General features: G+C 45.6%; 2 protein-coding genes across 2 annotated transcripts; both read left to right on the plus strand.

Annotated features, from left to right (window-relative positions):
* The first annotated feature begins 1,446 nt into the window (after positions 1-1,446).
* Positions 1,447-3,515, plus strand: LOC101823557 (IQ domain-containing protein F1). Its single transcript, XM_040739993.1, has 3 exons — positions 1,447-1,555; positions 1,885-1,986; positions 3,068-3,515. The coding sequence occupies exons 1-3, from the start codon at positions 1,553-1,555 to the stop codon at positions 3,506-3,508; spliced, it is 546 nt and encodes a 181-aa protein (XP_040595927.1). The 5' UTR covers positions 1,447-1,552; the 3' UTR covers positions 3,509-3,515.
* A 13,424-nt stretch (positions 3,516-16,939) lies between these two features.
* On the plus strand, positions 16,940-18,368 carry LOC101823821 (IQ domain-containing protein F5). Its single transcript, XM_013116980.3, has 2 exons — positions 16,940-16,970; positions 17,098-18,368. Exons 1-2 carry the CDS (start codon positions 16,940-16,942, stop codon positions 17,538-17,540), a joined length of 474 nt encoding a protein of 157 aa, XP_012972434.2. The 3' UTR covers positions 17,541-18,368.
* Positions 18,369-19,673: the final 1,305 nt, after the last annotated feature.

Below are 19,673 nucleotides of genomic sequence, written 5' to 3' on the forward strand. Positions count from 1 at the left end.
AGCATAATTCAGGGGTAAATCCTGCAATAGTCCTTTCCAAGGGTAGCAACCTCAGTGACCTAAGAACCATCAAATAGACTCCAACTTACCTCTTAAAGGTCCTTTTAAAATTAAAAAAGACACTTAAATCCCTCCATGTGCGTATATTGAGAGGTTAAAAAATTGTTACAACCACCTGTATATCATACTTTCCAAATAGACTAATGTGTCTTTCTGCCACTCTGCACCCAGAACCTGCCTCCCGCCTCTCCCACGGACACGTCTAGACTCACACGATCCTTCCTCTTCTGTATAGTCCCTATTCTATACTAACCATGTTCATTCTCAAAGCACTGCCCAGTGACTCCTGGAACCGTGAGCCTGAATGCACTCTAAGATGGGTCTCTCGGAGGTGAGACCAGCAGAGCCCTGGGTAGCAGCTGCCATTCACCTGTCTGATATCTTTAAGGACAGAAGAAGGAGAACACTGAACCCAGAACTGAGGAGCCCAGGCTGGGTCTTGGGGTCTCCTGGTAGATAGGATATGTCAGCAGTCCAGTATCTCTTGTCACTAACAGTTTCTGTCAATGCCTCTCACCTCCCTGTATTCATGTTCAGATATGTGAGTCTTTACACATTTTTTTCCTGAGACAGGGTTTCTCTGTGTTGTTTTGGAGGTTGTCCTAGAACTTGCTGCTGTAGACCAGGCTGGCTTCTAACTCAGAGATCTGCCTGCCTCTGCCTCCTGAGTGCTGGGATTAAAAGCGTGCACCACCAACGCCCGGCTAGAGTCTTTATGCTCTTAGTTTGCACAAATGCAGTCACAGTGATTGAAGTTTCTTTACTTACAAATGCCTCTCAGTAGTATAGACTAACTCATCATTTTTACTTTGAGACTAGCTCAGGCTGGCTTTGATCCCAAAGCAATCCTCCTGCCTCAGTCTCCTGAGTGCTGGAATTGCAGGCATGGATCACCATGTCTGACTTAACTCACTACTTTTTTTTTTTTTTTTTTTTTTTTTGGTTTTTCGAGACAGGGTTTCTCTGTGGCTTTGGAGGCTGTCCTGGAACTCGCTCTGTAGACCAGGCTGGTCTCGAACTCACAGAGATCCACCTGCCTCTGCCTCCCGAGTGCTGGGATTAAAGGCGTGCGCCACCAACGCCCGGCATACTCACTACTTTTTAATATTTATAAAGGTATAAGCAGTCTACGGCCACACCTCTCTGAATGTCTGATCTTATAAGTTATGAGCAGACTATAACTCACTAAATAAACCCTCCATTGATGATTATTCAAAAATGGAAACGAAGTGTTATTACCAGCAGTCCATTATACACCTTTATATCAATGGACTAGTGATTCTGGTGATTTGAAGCCAGGGCTTTGGGCATTTATGGCAGAAAAGCAAATGGACAGCACTCTGCCTCTTAGAAGGGTGTCAAACTGCTGCTTGAGTCACAGCCGCCCTTGTGACATCATGAGTCACCCTCCTCTGCTCTCTGCTCAAGCCAACGCTGGAGCAGCACAGACCTGAGGGGATTTGAACCATCTACACCAATCCATGTGTGAACAATGGTAAGCAAGAGAGGGCAGACACATTAGGCTTGTTATGTATGTCCCCATAAGTCTCTCACCATGAGGGACCCCCTTTTGATAACTCAAGATTCTGGGAAGCAGCCTGGGCATTGGTGGCCCTTGCCGTTGGGAGGCAGAGGCAGGCAAACCTCTGAGTTCAAGGCCAGCCTGGTCTACAGACTGAGTTCCAGGACTACACAGAGAAACCTTTTTTTGGAAAACGTAGGGGAAAAAAGTCTAGAATTCTCTGGAAGCCAGGGATGTCTGGGGTACAGCACAGTGAGGGAGAGCTGGCAGCCCACTCTGACTTCCCCAATTGTTGAGACCAGGATGAGGCACAGCCGAAGCTTGAAGACTTTGAAGAGCCCACTGAAGATGTTCCTCAGAAGACGCTGCCAGCTGGTCTGCCCTCAGAGACAAAGAAGGCAAAGGTAGGAGGAGATTTGGCTTGGGGGTGCTGGCTCTTGAACTGAGCTAAGCACAGGAATAAATGATTTACCCTTATTTTCCCATGTTCCCATTTAATTTTCAGCCTAAAACTCTGGTTCAGAAATGGAAAGCAGATAATGTTAGGGTGAAATTGGGAAAACTATGACCTCTCAAACCAAAGGACTGGGGCTGAGTCTGGGAATGCGTTTATGGAATGGAATAGCTAAGTTGTAAGGAAGTTGATTTAAAATTGTGTGTGTATTGGCCAGGTGTAGTGGTACACACCTTTAATCCCAGCCTTTAGGGACAGAGAAAGGTGGATCTGTGAGTAGACCAGCCTGGTCCAGGGCTGTTAAACAGAGAAACCTTGTCTCAAAGCAAAACAACCCTCCCCAAACCAAAACTAAAACAAAGCAAAAAAAAAAAAAAAAAGAATTGTGTGTGCATGTTTACACTTCTGCAATATGTCTGCTTGTCAATTAAAATGAGAAGTGTGGAAGTCTTAACAAGCCTGATGATGTACACCAATAATTCCAGCACTTGGGACGAGTAGGAGAGTGAGATTGAGGCCAGCAAAGGTCATAAAGACCTTGTCCCAAGAGAAGATGAGCGATTGGAACATACGAGTTGGGGAAACCTATCATGAGGATTCAATAAGAGGGAAAAGGTCAAGGACTCGGGTGGGGTCAAGGGAGAGGGACAAGTGAGCAAGGGACACCAAGTGCCCAGGGGGGGTCCATGGGAAGGGACATGGTCCTGGTTAGGAGGCAGGCTTGCACAAGGACATAACCATTTGATGTGAACATGGGTCATAGGTTTTGCTCTCAGCCCACTAACCTGGTCTGAGAGAAAGCTGGAGAGACAAACTCAAGGAACTTGGGGAGCAGCTAGTGGCCTGAAGCCAGAAGGTGATGGTGTCGGGATACTGACTCAATCTAGTTCCTAGCCAGTGTCCTGACCAAGGCTATGCATTTCAGGGGAAAGGGGGACAATTATTGATGAGGAATCAGGCCTTTCTCGGCATATCCTTGCGCTGAGGAGGATGAGGAAATTCACTAAGCATCCCCTCTTTTTTCTTGCAAGGTCCAAGGAAACCAGGAGCTCTCTGAAAAGACCTCAGCTGTGAAGATCCAAGCCTGGTGGCGTGGCACACTGGTACGTCGGGCGTTGCTGCACGCGGCCCTCAGGGCCTGGGTCATCCAGTGCTGGTGGCGGCTGATACTGCCAAAAATTATGGAGAAGAGGCGTCATTCGATACTGGATACCTTCCAGCAGGAGCAGTGGGCAGCGGTCAAGTTGCAGTCCTGGGTCCGCATGTGGCGCATCCGAAGTCGTTACCACCGGGTGCTTAAGGCTGTCCGAATCATCCAGGCTCACTGGAGGTGCCATTCCTGCACTTCACGGGGTGTCATCAAGGGCCACTACCGAATTACGGCCAGCCAGATGCATCTTGAGCTGGAGATTTTTCTGGGCTCAGGGCCTTGTATCGTGTCCGAGTGTATTCCCCTCCCAATAAAGCAGTGAGACAGTCTTCCGCAGTTTCTCTGTTTGGTACGTTCCAGGAGGGCATGATGGGAGACACGGAAGTGGCAGCCCGGGTTCTTTTCTCCCTACTGAACTGGCTTTTCATCCTCAACTTCTGAGTTATAATCTGACACTCAAACAGGACACTGCCTAGACAGTCCTGCCAAATTCTTATTCCCACGTCTCCCCTGAGCCCCCAAAGGAGACGAGGCTCACTTTTTTCCACATCTGGCTGACATGAGCATACTCTGGCATTATGCTGCAAACCCCACCCTCTTAGCTAGGCCCCAGGTGATATTGACCCAGTTTTGTTTACCTCTGCATGGGAATTCCAGTCAGTGCTGGGCTCTCTGAAAGTCCCTTCCTGTGATGTGGTGTCCCACGGGGGAGGGGGGGTGATCAGGGCCAGGTGATAGTAAAAGGTTAAAGGCAGCCCAGGATAGGCGGTCCCTCTTCCTGTCTGAATATTGCTGTCCTAAAGACTCTTTTTTTTTTTTTTTTTTTGAGACAGCGTCTCTCTGTGTAGCTTTGGTGCTTGTCCTGGAGCTTGCTCTGTGGACCAGGCTGGCCTCTAACTCAGAGAGATCTGATCCACCTGTCTTTGTCTCCCTAGTGCTGGGATTAAAGTCTTGGGCTACCACTGCCTGGCAGGACTTGATGGGTTTCTCTGTGTAACCCTTGCTGTCCTGGCACTCACTCTGTAGATCAGGCTGTCCTCGAACTCACAGAGATCTGCCTGCCTCTGCCTCCCGAGTGCTGGGATTAAAGGTATGTGCCACTACCGTCTGGTTTAAAGAATTTATTTTAAAAATCACGTGTATATGTTTGTATGGGGGTGCAGGTGTATATAGGTGCCCATGGAGGCTGAAAGAGGCTCTTGGCTCTTCTGGTATACGTGGTTGTGACCTACCAGACATGGATGTTGTGAACTAAACTCAAATCCTATTCTGAGAGCAGCAAATGCTTTCAATCACTGAGCCTCATATTTCTTTTTATTCCTTTTATTTATCATGAATAGTGTTCTGCTGGCATTTATGCCTTCAGGCCAGAAGTGAGCACCAGATCTCATTACAGATGGTGTGAGCCACCATGTAGTTGCTGGGAATTGAACTCAGGACCTCTGGGAAAGCAGCCTAGTGCACTCAACCTCTGAGCCATCTCTCCAGCCCCTCAGCCTCGCATTTCTAACTCTTACTTTTGAGACGGAGATAGCTTCCGACTCCCACAATCTGAAACAGATGGGATCTCCCTAGTATTTGACAAGTCAGTGGTTGCTGCCAGCTTCAGCTTCTCTGTGCAGACCTGTCCTGCTGGAGCAGTGACAGGCACGCCCCCGAGCACAGGAGACTGTTGAGCTCAGGCTTCTGCTCAGTTAGAGCCCTGTTGCTCTGCAGAAACGCTCCTCATCGAGCAGGAGCTGGAAACACTTTGCTTTGGGCTTCTTACCTCTCCTCATCTGTGTCCCTGCTTCCCGGCTTCCTCCTCATCTGGGTGGCTGGTCCTGGCGTCTCCCTGTTGTTTGCTCCACCCCACCCCACCCCCTACCAGCCTAAATTCTTTCTCCTACTTATTCTCCCTGCCTGGAAGTTCCACTTAAACCTCCTCCCTTGCTGCCTCCATTCAGAGTTTTAATTAGACCAATCAGGTGCCTTAGGCAGGCAAGGTAAAAATATCAACACGTCTTTACTTAGTTAAACAAATATTGCACAACACCTAACCTTGGGGGTAAGGACATAATTGCCTTCTTTGATCCTTATTCAGTCTGTTTTTACACAGGCAGAATCCATGGGTCTATAATGTGTGAAACTTCCTTGTTTTCATTTTCCATCCTCAGCAAATCTCTCGCCTCTGAGCATCATTGCGCTATAAAAATCATCTTATTGTGATCTGCAAGTAAATTGCCCAGTGGGGAGTGGAGTTTTTCCATGAAACAATCACACCATACTAGATACAGTCGGATCCTTTCACACAATAATCACACCATGCCTGATCCAGTAAGAACATAATAGCGGCAAGCGGGAGAAATGGCGGCAAGCTGGAGAGATAGCGGCCACCGGGAGAAGGCACAGCAGAAGCAAGAGGCATTCCGGAGACACCTCCCCTTCCAGGACTTCACCTCTCTGGGGTGCATTCATTATAGCTGTGCTGTCCAGCCAGCCGCCCTCCATAAGCTCCATTGCTGACTTCAGCTCCTTCACCAAAGAGTGAAACTAATATCCTCAGCGGACGAAAGAATCTTTGTTAGGTGTGAGATAACTATCGGCAAAGAGCCATTAGAAAGGAACTCCATAGGCCATTAACTGATGGGATGAGAGGAACACCAACTGCAGATTCATGAGTGTAGCATTTGACATGAAAGACCCCCTTGGGCTGCAGTTCAAAAAGGCAGAGAAATGCAAAGATCAGAAAAGAGAGCGAGAGAGAGCGAGAAAGAAACAACAGTGAAGGGTTCCAGGCATGGCTGAGCCCCCAAGAAAGGATAGCAAAGTGGAGAGGAGAGCAAATCCGTTACAGCATGGGCAAGATTCCTACAGGGACTCGCTGGCCCTTAAAAGATGAAGGGAGACAGGTGGCATTCCACAAAGGTCACAGCACAATGCCATAACGGATGAAGATAAAATGCTTAGTAGTCAAGAGGAAAAAGATAAGCAGGTTAGCTTTGCAGGGTAAAGGTCTCAGGTTGTCATGGGTGCTTTCAGCGGCAATGCTGGGTGGAGGAAGAGTATGGAGTAACTGCAGTTCTCTGAAAACGATCAAGGAGCACTGAGCAACCTGTGACCCCCAAATGTCACTCAAATGTAAGACCAAAGTTCAAGGCATTTTTTTTAAGACAAGGTCTTGTGTAACTCGTCTTAGAGTAGCTATGTATCTGAAGATGGCCTTGAACTCTTGGTCCTTCTGCACTCCCTTCCTGCCCAAGTGCTGGGATTACGAGTGCACACCACCACACCTAGAGATGTGGGCTTTGGCTGAACACCAACAATGAATGCATTGGCTGCCTCCAGCTCCTGGGAGTTCCGGGTGAAGCTGTCTGCTTCTTCAGGGACTGCTTCAGTGGCTATTGTGTAGTAGTTTCCTCTAAGATGAAACCATCTTGGAGGATGGTGTGTTCAGTCACAGGAGGCTCAGGTCATGCAGCCGCCTGGAAGATGGAGAGACCCTCTGAGTTAATTGGAAGAGCAAGAGCCCAACTCAGCTGCCTGGGGTGAGCTGCTTGGAGGAGAAACGCTCCAATTGTTGAGCGGCTGGCAGATTGGGCAGCATGCTCCAGGTTCTCAGCCTTTGTCAGCAGTCACCTAATGCTGGGTGAGTTTTGGTGATATTTCTGTCTTTGAGCCATTTATACCCCTGTAAGTAACCAAGCCCTCACCTATACCCCTGTAGGTAACCCTAATAAAACTCACTGGCTAACCAACTTGGGTTTGGGTGGCATCCTTCCTTCTCTTGTTAGCTCCTTGTCTGGGTGAGTAGACATTTGTTCACATCTTTCCAGGAACAGTGTCACACTCAGTGGCAGAGGGCAGTCCCAAGCCCAGTGACTGATCCAAGCGAATATAGAAAAGATCTGGTGTTGTAATTTAAAAAAAAAATGGTACCAGAGAGAAAGATGCCAGGCAACAGAGTTCAAGTGGAAGGATTTTTATTAGGGAAAGGGATCATAAAAGGGGAAAGGGGAGTGGGGAGACTGGCCTCTGGGGGCAGGAGCAGTGGGAGACTGAACCCAGGGTCATCTGGGAGAGCTAGTGCTCTTAACCACTGAGCCATCTCTCCAACCCTGGGTTGATGCCTTTGCAGGGGATTGTGGGATACCTACTCCTTTCTCTTCCTCGTATTTTGGCTTGTCTAACCCTTCAGGCATCATGTGCTTCCGGAAGGGACTCTAGCAGGTCTGAGCATGGTGAGCATGGCTCTGGCAGGCCTTGCCTTTATTCCCCATTCTCTCTGCCTTGCTGAAAATCAGTAGATTATATCCCTGAAGCTAGCCCCCAAGGTCTATTCCCTTATTTGGCCATTTCCTCCTCCTAAGGTTGACCACCAAAGTCCAACTATCAAAGTATTGATTTCTAGCAATCAAAAGACCCCTTAGGCTCACCTAATTAACATGCTCAATTAAAATGAAATATCTCATCCTAACATGAGGGTTCCCCTTTTACTTTATAAACCATCATTTGCCTATGGGGCACATCCATCTGTCTTCTCTCTATCCAGAGGCAGTGCTTTTTTGTCTTTGCCTGGCCCCTGGACAAATATTCCTGCCCCCCCCCCTTTGTTCCCTTTCCCTTCTGCCTCATCCTCTATTTCTTCTCTCTCTCTCTCTCTCTCTCTCTCTCTCTCTCTCTCTCTCTCTCTCTCTCTCTCTCTCTCTCTCTCCCTCTCCCTCTCTCTCTCTCTCTCTCTTCCTCCTTCCCTCTCTTCCTCCCTCCCTCCCTCCTTCCCCCCTCTCCCTCTCCCTCTTTGTTTTTGGTTTTCATTTTGTTTTTGTTTTTGTTTTTTTTCTGTGTAGTCCTGGTTGTCCTGGAACTATGTAGACCAGGCTGGCCTTGAACTCAGAGATCTGCCTGTCTATGGCTCTGTGTGCTGGAATTAAAGCTGTGTGGCACCCAGCTTGTTTTTGTCTCTTATTCCTTGCCCTTTGTCCCTTTGGGGCAAATAATCTTCTTTGTGCAGAAAACTTGGTCTTGGGGGTCCCTTTCACTCCTCGTACCAGGAACCTAAAGAAATGGGGCTGCTGGATTCTGGGCAGAACCTCAGACCTCAAGCCCAAATAAATATTTTCTTAGAGCTTGAGCTGTAGTTCTGTGGTAGAGCATTTGCCTCACATATATGAGGCCTTGGGTTTGATGCTTAACATGGCCAAAATACCAGATCCAAACCAAACTCAATGACAACTAAACTAGACAACAAACTTAGCAGAAGAGTGACTTTATTTTTATGTGAATATGTGTGTGGATGGGCATGTATATACAGGTACCCACAAGACAAGAAGAGGCGGTCGGATGGATCCCTGGAGTTAGAGTGACAGGCAGTTGTGAGCTGTCTTCTGTGGGTTATTTGGAAGAGCAGCAAGTGTTCTTAATTACTGAGATACCTCTCTGAACCCAAACAGACTTAAAAAAATTAATTACTTCAAACATATTATTATACTGGTAGAAAATTAACTAACATACCTTCATTCCAAGACCAAACAAGGATAATACAAAAATACAGAATTACCATTATACCTCATAAAAATAGAAAAAAAAGTCAATACAGTATTAGCAAATCCAATTTAACAGCACTTGCTAAATATAAAGTCTGTATTATATACTGCATGGCAACACATATACCACAACTAAATGGGCTTTATGTCAGATACTCGGTTTCAGTATTTGAAAAGCAATTGCTGTAACTTGTTGTAATATTTGAGAACATTCTATGTTTATGTGTTATGTAGTGGAGGCTGAAAGTTAGTGTTTCCTCTCATCACAGTCAATTGGAAAGTTGGAAGTGATGACTTATGCCTGTAATCCCAGAACTTGGAAGACGGAGGGAGGAGGACCAAGAGTTCAGGGTAGCAGGCTTTTCCTTTTGAACCACCAACCAGCTCCCAGAACCTCTGGAAGAGCAGTTAGTTCTCTCCATCTCTCCAGCCCTGATACAATACATCTTTAAATAGCTAAATAAATGCAGCATAAACAAATGTAATATACTTTTACACAGTTAAACTAATGTTTCATAGCACAAGCAAATGTAACTCATCTTTCCTTAGTCAAAATATGTTCCACAACAGTTCAAGGTCATCTTTAGCTACACAGCAAGCTCAAGGCCACCTTGAGCTTCATGAGACTTGGTTCCAAAAAAGAAACAACAAAACTCTAAAACAACAATGAAAAAAATCAATAGAAAATGCTTGTCTTGGGCTGCAGAGACGGCTCAGAGGTTAAGATACTCTGAGTTCAACTCCCAACAACCACGTGGTGGCTCTCAACCCTCTATAATGAGATCTATTGTCCTCTTCTTGCATGCAGGCAGAACACTGTATACATAATAAATAAATAGATAAATAAATCTTAAAAGAATAAAAGAAAATGCTTGCCTTGAGCCACGAAGGGTGGCAAACATCTTTAATCCCAGAACTTGGGAGGCAGAGGCAGATTGATCTTTGAGTTCCAGGCCAGCCAACAGAGCAAGTTCCAGCACAGGAGTACACAGAGAAAATAAATAAGTAAATAAAATTAAAAAGGAAATGCTTGTCTTGAATGAAATATTATATATTTGTTCTTTGAAATTTTCTTTTCACAGTACAGCTACTGTGTAAAACATTTGGCACTGCCAAACACTACCATACACCCATGAACATACTATCCTTATTGAGAAGATCCATCACTTGGGAGACAGTTACAGGGTTCTATTAGGTTCTCCTCCTGATATTTCCCTTAAATGTGTCATCGTACCATGGATTTTTCCCATCTGAAATGTGGGTGGTTGCTCTTCAATTGCTTGATAAACACATCTAGACATATGGAAGCCACTCTCATTTTTGCGTGGAAAAACTGACAACAGTGGCTGCTGTATCTATAATCTGAGCTCAAAATATATTCAGTGCAGATTTGTGTACAAGTGGATGTCTCATGGTAGCACAGGAAGTATGCAGCGAAGCTTGACACTTTTTAGGATTCAAAATTATTTTCCCTTTGCCAGAGTACAAATGTTAGCTACAAGCCCCAGGATTTTGCCTTTTTCCTTAGCGATTCATTTATTTTTATGTGCATCAGTGTTATGCCTGCATGTGTGTCTGTGTGAGGGTGCCTGATCCCCTGGAACTGGAGGTACAAAGAGTTGTGAGCTGCCATGTGGGTGCTGGGAATTGAACCCAGGTTCATCTGGAAGAACAGTCTGTGTTCTTAGCCACTGAGCCATCTCTCCAGCCCCAGAGAAAGACCTTCAAAAGGAAGAAGAGGGGACTAGAATGCATGTGACATAAAACCAGAAGGAGTCTTTGGGGAAGGGAAGAGACCAGAAAGTGGGAGGCAGAGGGACTGGGGTTTTGGAAGAGAATTAACAAGGACCTGGCATGGTCCATGCCCATAGCCAAGTACATGGGAGGTAGAGGCAAGAGGGTCAGGAGTTCAGTAGTGAGTTTGATTTTGTTTTATTTTTATTATTATTATTTTCTCAAGACAAGAATTCTCTGTGAAGCCTTGTCAATCCTGGAGCTTGATCTGTAGACCAGGCTGGCCTCAAATTCAGAGATCTACCTGCCTCTGCCTCCCAAATGCCGGAATTAAAGACATGAGCCAACACAGTCTGGCTGCACAGTAAGTTTGAGAGCAGCCTGGGCTACATGAGACCTTATCTCAAAAGAAACAAACAAACAAACAAACAAGCAAACAAGCCCCCTACCCCAAGAAAACCAAGAACAGCGTTGGAGCTCAGCTGGGAAAGTATTTGCTTCACAATAGCGAAGACTTGAATCTAACCCATTGAAAACCCAGGGGTTGTGACACAGGTTTGTAATTCCAGCACTGGGGAAGTTGAGACGGAAAAAAAATCCCTGTGGTTTTTGGTGAGCTCCAGGCCAATGAGAATCTAAAGACAGAGAAAAAGGTGGGGCCTGTGAGATGACTCAGCGCCCTGTAAGTAGTCCCCAGAACCTGTGTGAAAAGGCCAAATGCAGCGGTGTGCATATGCAGTCCCAGCGCTCCTGTGGGAGATGGGAGGCAGGGAAAGAGGATTTCCTTGTAGCTCATGGCCAGGTAGCCTAGAGCATGCAGCATGGTAGAAATTAGAAGACCCTGTCTCAGCAATGTGGAAGGAGAGAACTGACTCCAGTGTTGTCCTCTGACAGGTATTCTTGAACACACACACACACAGACACACACACACACACCCCACCACCACCACACACACCACACACACACACACCACCACACACAACACACACATACACACATACACACTACACACACCACACACATACACACTACACACACACATACACACCACACACACATACACACTACACACACACATACACACCACACACACATACACACTACACACACTACACACACTACACACACATACACACACAGTACACACACACATACACACCACACACATACCACATACACATACACACCACACACAAACCACACACACACACACACACACACACCCCACCACACACAACACACACATACACACACATACACATACACACACTACACACACCACACACATACACACACATACACACACAGTACACACACATACACACCACACACACATACACACCACACACAAACCACACACACACCACACACACATACACACACACCACACACACATACACACACACCACACACACATACACACCACACACCACACACACACCATACACCACACACACATACACACCACACACACATACACACCACACACACGTACACACATAACACATACATACACACACACACAGGTGAGGGGGTATAGTCAGAGTGTAATGGCCCACACCTTTGATCCAGCACTTGGGAGGCAGAGGCAGGTGGGTCTCTGAGTTCCAGGCCATCCTGATCTAACAAGCTCCAGGTCAGCCTATACAGAGAAACCCTGTCTAAAAAAACAAAACAAGGGGCTAGAGAAATGGCTTAGCAGTTAAGAGCACTGGCTGCTTTTCCAGAGGTCGTGGGTTCGATTCCCAGCATCCACATGGTAGCTCACCACTATCTAACTGTAGTCTGATCTGATGTCTTCCTTCTGGTGTGCCGCTGTATGTGCAGGCAAAACACTCTAATGCATAAAATACATAATAAATAGACACTTAAAAACACACGAAACAACAACAAAACAACTTCCCAAGCAAAGCAACAACAAAAAACCAAGTAAACCATTTAAACGGCAACAACACTATGGAAGGAGGACAGCTTCTCAGGAATTGACCTAAGGTAGACTTACAGCTTTTATATATACATGTACATGTGAACACACATGTGCCCCTGCACACACAGAAACATGTATACACATACCTGTATGAAAATGCCAAAAGGAAGCCCATTACTTTGCATACTAATCATATTTATTTATAGATTTTGTAACTAACAAAAAAAGGGGTTTATTTATTTTATTTTATGTGTCTGGACATTTTGTCTGTGCACCACATTCACACAATGCCCATGAAAGTCAGAAGAGGGCATCAGATCCCCCTGCAATTACAGACAGTTGTGAACTGCTATGTGGGTGCTGGAGGCTGAGCCTGGGTCCTCCGGAAGAGCAGCAAGTGCTTTAACCTCTGAGCCATCTCCCCAGATCCTTCCCTCATGCTAATTTTTAAGAATCCTAAAAAAAATCAAAACCCCTAAAAATGGAAAAGAAATATGAAGGCAGGTATGATAGTTTGAATGTAATTGGCCCCCATAAGCTCATCGGGAGTGGCACTATTAGGAGGTGTGGCTTTGTTGGAGTGGGTGTGGCCTTGTTGGAGGAAGTGTGTAACTGAGGGGGGTGGGCTTTGAGGTCTCCTATGCTCAAGATACTGCCAGTGTCTCAGTTCACTTCCTGTTGCCTGCGGATCTAAGCTGTAGAACTCTAGCTCCTCCAGCACCATGTCTTCCTGCACCCTGCCATGTCCCGCCTTGATGATCATGGATTGAACCTATGAAATGAGCACCCTCAATTACATATTTTCCTTTGTAAGAGTCATGCCATCAGCCGGGCGTTGGTGGCGCACGCCTTTAATCCCAGCACTCAGGAGGCAGAGGCAGGCGGATCTCTGTGAGTTCGAGACCAGCCTGGACTACCAAGTGAGTTCCAGGACAGCCTCCAAAGCCACAGAGAAACCCTGTCTCGAAAAAACCAAAAAAAAAAAAAAGTAAAAAAAAGAGTCATGCCATCATGGTGTCTCTTCATAGCAATAGGAACCCTAACTAAGAAGTAGAACACAATTTCTTTTCAGGAGTGGCCAGTGTTTGATACTAGTAGCTGCAAATGGTTTTTCTCACTCAGAAAATTTGAATTTTGTTTCAGTCAAACATTCTCACTGCTAAGCCATGGGACCCCAGGGTGGTTGGGCAAGTCAGCTCATCTAGCTTTGATTTTTGACAAACATTCATGGAATTGATGATGGTTATATCAATGATGCCAAGTAGTTTCCTAGTGACATGCAACACAGATTCCATGGTTTTCTGTAACTCACCTGCTAATGGACATGGATACAGTGAGGAGACATAGGCTTTCAGCACCACACACTCTTGTTTGAGGTGCTGAGGTCAGATCCCCAGGGCCTTGCACACGCCAGGCAAGCATTCTGTCCCTGAACCCTAGCCAAGCCATTCGTTTCATAAGCCTGTCCCCTTGAGCCTTCTCCTGCCCGCATTGCGTTTCAATCCTGTTTTCATTACCTTTGGGCTTATCACTTCCAGGGAGAGTCCATGTCAAGTGGTGCTGAGTTTTTGTTTTTATTTTTTTCCCTTGACTTCTTCAACAGATAAGTCTCACATTTGTTTCATACACACTATTTATAGCTAATTCTCAGCCATTTCAAGCTGGTGTTTGCCCTGCCGGTGGCAACAGCTGGTCTGTGTTGGTGCATCTGTCAACTCATTAAGAGCCAAAGAAAACCACTTGAAAACATTCTCCTTGTCTTGAAATTGACTATTGATGTTTCCCCTTCATGTCTTCAGTTTCCCAGCAGTTATTGAAAAGCTAACACTGCTGTTTGTTCTTTCTGGACACGTTTCTTCAGCTGCTGCAATCAAGGTGATTTAATTAAACTCACTCCCGCTAAGAGCTTTCCTTGTTTGGTGAGCAAATGAGCGGGTTGGAAATTCATTTTCTTTGCAATCTCATTTTCACATTTTAGTTTTTGAAAAAGTCCGCTGTGATAAGATATGCATTGAACATTTCCAACCTTTATGAAAACTGCTCTTCTGTGAGTCAGGAAGATGCGGTTTGCTGAATATTGATTTACCTTTAACTTTATCACTTTGTATGTATGTATGGTTTTCCTGCATGTGTGTCTATGCACTAGCATGGAGTGCCCTCAAAGACCAGAAAAGGGTGCTGGTCTCTTATAAACTGGAGTCAAAGATGGCTGTGAGTCACCCCATGGGTGCTGGGAATTGAACCCAGGGCCTCGGGAAGAGCAGCCAGTTCTCTTAACCACTGAACCATCTCTTCAGCCACTTATCTTTTTTTTTTTTTTGTGACTGTGATAAAATACTGATAAAGTTCGCTTAAGGAGGAGAAAGGTTATTGTGGCTTCTACTACAAGGCACAGCCCATCATGGCAATGAAATCAGGGTGGGGGAGCCTGGAGCATCTGCTCACATTGCATCTAAAGTCAAGACGTAATGAATGAAGCCAGCTGCTGCTCAGTTCCCTTACTCATTAGTACAGGCAGAGATCCCATGCCAAGGGAATGGCTCTGCCCTAAATTAAGATGGCTCCCAGGCCCATCTCCAAGGTGACTCTAGATTGTCAAGTTGACAACACTAACTTCCACATTGATATCTTGTGATGGCTAAATAAGCTAGGCATCCATCTTGGTACCTACTAAAAATTGTAGATCTTTAAAATTTTTTATTATTTTAGCTGGTCGATGGTGGCACACGTCTTTAATCCCAGCACTCGGGAGGCAGAGGCAGGCGGATCTCTGTGAGTTCAAAGCCGGGCTGGACCGACAGCCTCCAAAACAATACAGAGAAACCAAAAAAAATATTTTATGCATGAGTATTTGCTTGCACGAATGCCTGTGCACCACATATGTGTAGTGCTCATGGAAGCCAGAAGCATTGGATTCTCTGAAACTGGAGTTACACGTGGTTGTGAGCCACCATGTGGGTATTGGGGATTGAACCCAGGTTCCCTGGAAAAGCAGCCAGGACTCTTAACTGCTGGGCTATCTCTCCAGCCCCAAAGAAGCTTTTCAAAACAACAATTCATTTTTATTTTATGTACATTGGAGTTTTGCCTATGTGTGTGTTTGTGTGAGGGTGTTGGATCCCCGGGAACTGGAGTTACAGACAGTTGTAAAGCTGTCATGAGGGTGCTGGGAATTGAACGGTGGTTCTCTGGGAGAGCAGCCAGTGCTCTTAACCATTGAGCCATCTTTCCAGACCCCCAAAGAAGCTTCTGAAGTAGTGAAAACTTACTGTGGGAAGCAAGTAGATTTGAGTGGTATAAAGAGATGGGTTATGTGGATGTGTGTGTGTGTGGTGGATCCCTCCTTCCTAGCCGATGAGTCATCACACAGGTGCTGAGAACATTGACTGTCAGAAGCCATCCTGGTGTTTGTGTCATAGGTGCCCTTGTGATGTCATCATTCTCTCCCATCTACTCTCTCTGCTGGATCAGAGCTAGAGGAGTGCAGACCAGAGGGTGATGGAAACATCTAGCCCCTAATCGTAGGTAATTTAGTAGAATATAGATCTTTGGGGGATTCAACCATACATGCCTACATCAGGCCATTGAATGCTTTATAAGAGATTGATCTATTCAGGTGTGTCCAACCCACAGCATACAGGCAGTAAGCAGATGAGGAGAGCTATGAATGTGGCCCAATATAAAATTGCAAACTTCCTTAAATTGTTATGAAATTTATGTGTGTGACTGATTTTGTTTTGTAACTCAGTTGTGTGTGTTTCACGTGAACTTTGTAGGTGGTAATGTCATTCACAATGTCTAAAGGTTGATACATTTGATAGGGCAGGGTAAGGTCTCCTGTTTAACATAGGAGGGGATTCCCCCCCATGTCCAGTATTGTAAAAAAGGCCACAAATAGCTGGATGTGGTGGCCCACAGCTTTAAACCCAGCACTCAGGGAGGCAGAGGCAGGAGGATGTCTGTGAGTTCAAGGGTAGGCTGTTACTGAACAGTCATAGCTACATAGTGAGTCCCTGTCCCAAACAAATGAAAAAAAGGAAGGCCAGAAGTGGGGTTGTGTTGACTTGGTACCTATTTTCCTCCCAAATCAGAGTTTTAAACTATCACAAGACAGGAATATAAACCAAGTACCTGGGAGGCTGAGGCAGATAAATTACTATGAATTTGAGGCCAGCCTGGGCTACATACTGAGTTCCAGATCAGCTTGGGCTATAGAATGAGAGGCAGCCTGAAACAAAAAGAATTATCGGGATGGAGAGATGGCTCAGTGGTTAAGAGCACTGACTGTTCTTCCAGAGGTTCTGAGGGGGGACATCAGATTCCACTATAGATGTCTGTGAGCTACCACATGGTTGTTGGGATTTGAACTCAGGCCCTCTGGAAGAGCTGCCAATGCTCTTAACTGACCAAGTGAATATTAAAATTATTTTACTTCTAAATCATGAGGTCTTGCTCTAGACTGACCAACTAGACAACCCATGGAAAACTGGGTGAGGTCGCTAGGGGAGGTGTGCCCCCATTTGCCGATAGGCACAAGCCTAGACACTCACAGGTCAGGTTGATGTATTCATGCCAATTAACCAGCATGTGCCAGACAGAGGTAGGCCACCTAGCTGGTCACCTGGGTGCAGCTGTGGCCCCGCGGGTCGTGCACCTCCTTAGCGGAGGATCAAGATTCCTGTCTGGCACAGCCTGAGCTTCCTAAGCATCCTTTTCTCTCTTGCAAGGCCCAGAAGAGAATACTGCTATGACAGAAACATCTGCAGCTGTGCTCATTCAAGCATGGTGGCGTGGCACACTGCTGCGACGCTCACTGCTGCACGCTGCCCTCAACGCGTGGATCATTCAGTCCTGGTGGAGAAAGATACTGGTGAAGGTGCGGGAGAAGAGACGGCGAGCGGCTCTGGAGTTGTATGCTCAAAAAGCGTGGGCAACTGTCAAACTGCAGTCATGGTTCCGGATGTGGCGCATCCGCCAGCGATACTGTCGTTTGCTAAATGCTGTCCGCATCATCCAGGTTTATTGGCGTTGGCATAGTTGTCACACTCGTGGCTTTATCCAGGGCGACTATGAAATCAAAGAAAACCATCTGAATATTCAACTTGAAATTTCCCTGGGCGCACAGGCTTGCAAGGTGCAGCAATGCATAACCCTACCAATAAAAGAGTGATCAGGTCTGCTACACCGGTGTCCTCAGCTCTCTTTTATCAGAAGGATTTCCGGGTCAACAAGATTAGAGTCAACATGGCAGATACCAGGTGCTTGGCAAATCAGCGCTGAGGTGCCCTACTGAGAAGGAGCCTCCGTGCTGGAGGATAAGGATCTGGGATGGATTAGTAATGTCTGCCATGGGCAGGAGCATTAGGATTTCAGGGTTTCCAGATGTTTCAGTTCCAGGGAGAACTTCCAAACGGTCTCCCTTGATAATGCAAAATGGAGGCCTGTATTTTGGGGCTTTATGTTTGCTACAAAATTTAAAGACTTATTTTAGAAATCATGGTAAATATTTGACTCAAACTCACTATTTTAAACTAGATTGAAAGATTCTTATATTGTGCAATTGTCACCATCCACCTCCATAGCATTTTCATCTTGCAAAGCTGAAAATTTCTACCCAGTAAATAGGAATTTTTTGTTCTTCCCTCCAGCTCTGGACAACTTATTTGTCTCTATGCATTCAACTTTTTTTTTTTTAAGTGAGAGACACCCCTCTACGTCCATTCTGGAGAACCTAGAGGACTCACACAAAACCTATGTGTAGCAACTAGCTTATTCCACTTCCTCCAAGTTCATGTTGTATCAGGTGCCAAGTTTCCCCTTTAAAGGCTGAATAACAGCCCCAAAAATGCATATACTGCCTGTGTTCATCTGTCGACTGAGATGTGCCACACTGCCTCTTGCTATTTGAACAATGTGGCTATGGACACTGATGGATAAATAGCTCTTTTCCTTCTTTTTAAAAAATTGTGTGGGTGGAGAATAAAGAAATAAAAAACCATGTGGTGTGTGCATGTATGTGTGTAGTAGTGTGTGATGTATGCATGTGTGTGTGGTGTATGCATGTGTGTATATGTGTACGAGGTATATGCATGTGTGCGTGTGGTATATGCATGTATATTTGTGTATGAGAGTCTGTGTGTGATGTGTGTGGCATATTCATGTGTGATATACATGTATGTGGTGTATGCATGTATGTAGTGTATGCATGTGGTATACTCATGTATGTGTGTGTGTGTATATGTGTGGTATACTGTGTGCGTGTGAGTCTGTGTGGTGTGTGTGGTGTTTACATGCATATGTACATGTTTACACACATGCCCACAGGCTACTCTTAAACTCACTCTGTAGTTGAGAGTGAACTTGAACTTCTGATCCTCTTCCCATCTCCATCTCTCCAGTGCTAGGATCGCAGGTGTACAGTTAGTTGTGGGTTTGTTTGCTTTTTGAGACCTGTCTCAGGGTGTAGCTGGCCTTGAGCTCTGATCTTCACAAAGGAATGGAGAACTTGCATCCCCATAAAACCTTGAGCATGCATGATTTCAGAAGCCTTATTCATAACTGCCCAAATTTGCAAGCAATTGCAAGCAACCAAAATGTCCTTCAGCATAGGAGGGGATGAATAAACTTGGTATGTCCCTCAAGTGGAATGTTATGTGGTGTTAACGTGTGTAAACAATGATAACTCATGGAGGAACTTACATGCATATCACTCAAGGAAAGAAAGCAACTTGAAAGGCTACATACTGTGTGCAGTCTAGAAAAACAAATTATGGAGACAGTAAATAAAGTAAATGTCAGAGATTGGCACTCAGAAGGCAGAGGCTAGAGGGTTGCAAGTTCAAATTTATCCAGGGCAACACACTCCTCCCTCCTCAATACCCGCCCCCAAAAGCCTGCCAATCTCCTCTTCAAATACTCAATTTTGCTTCTTCTTCCCTCCACTTGTCAAAGAAAAGGGAACAGATTAGATCCCTAATTTCCTATCACCTTGTTCTCCATCCCAGCTGTACCCCACACTCACTGCTTTCCCTCTAGTGAAATCAAATCAGGTCTTTGTCCTGATCACAAGCCAATGGCTCAGTTTACATTTCTGCCTTCTCGAGCTGCTTGAGCCCATATATGAAGCCTACCAGTCCAAATTATCTAGGAGTCAAACCCAGATCCTCTGGACGATCAGTCAGTGCTCTTAACCACTGAGCCATCTCTCCCACACTCTTGGTAGATGTGAGGAGCAAAACTGGCTTAGTATAATTGAGTATTTGAAGAGGAGAGATTTTGGATTATTCAGCCCATAAAAGGGAAA

This window comes from Mesocricetus auratus, unplaced genomic scaffold, assembly GCF_017639785.1.
Source record: "Mesocricetus auratus isolate SY011 unplaced genomic scaffold, BCM_Maur_2.0 Super-Scaffold_100691, whole genome shotgun sequence".
Lineage (NCBI taxonomy): Eukaryota > Metazoa > Chordata > Mammalia > Rodentia > Cricetidae > Mesocricetus > Mesocricetus auratus.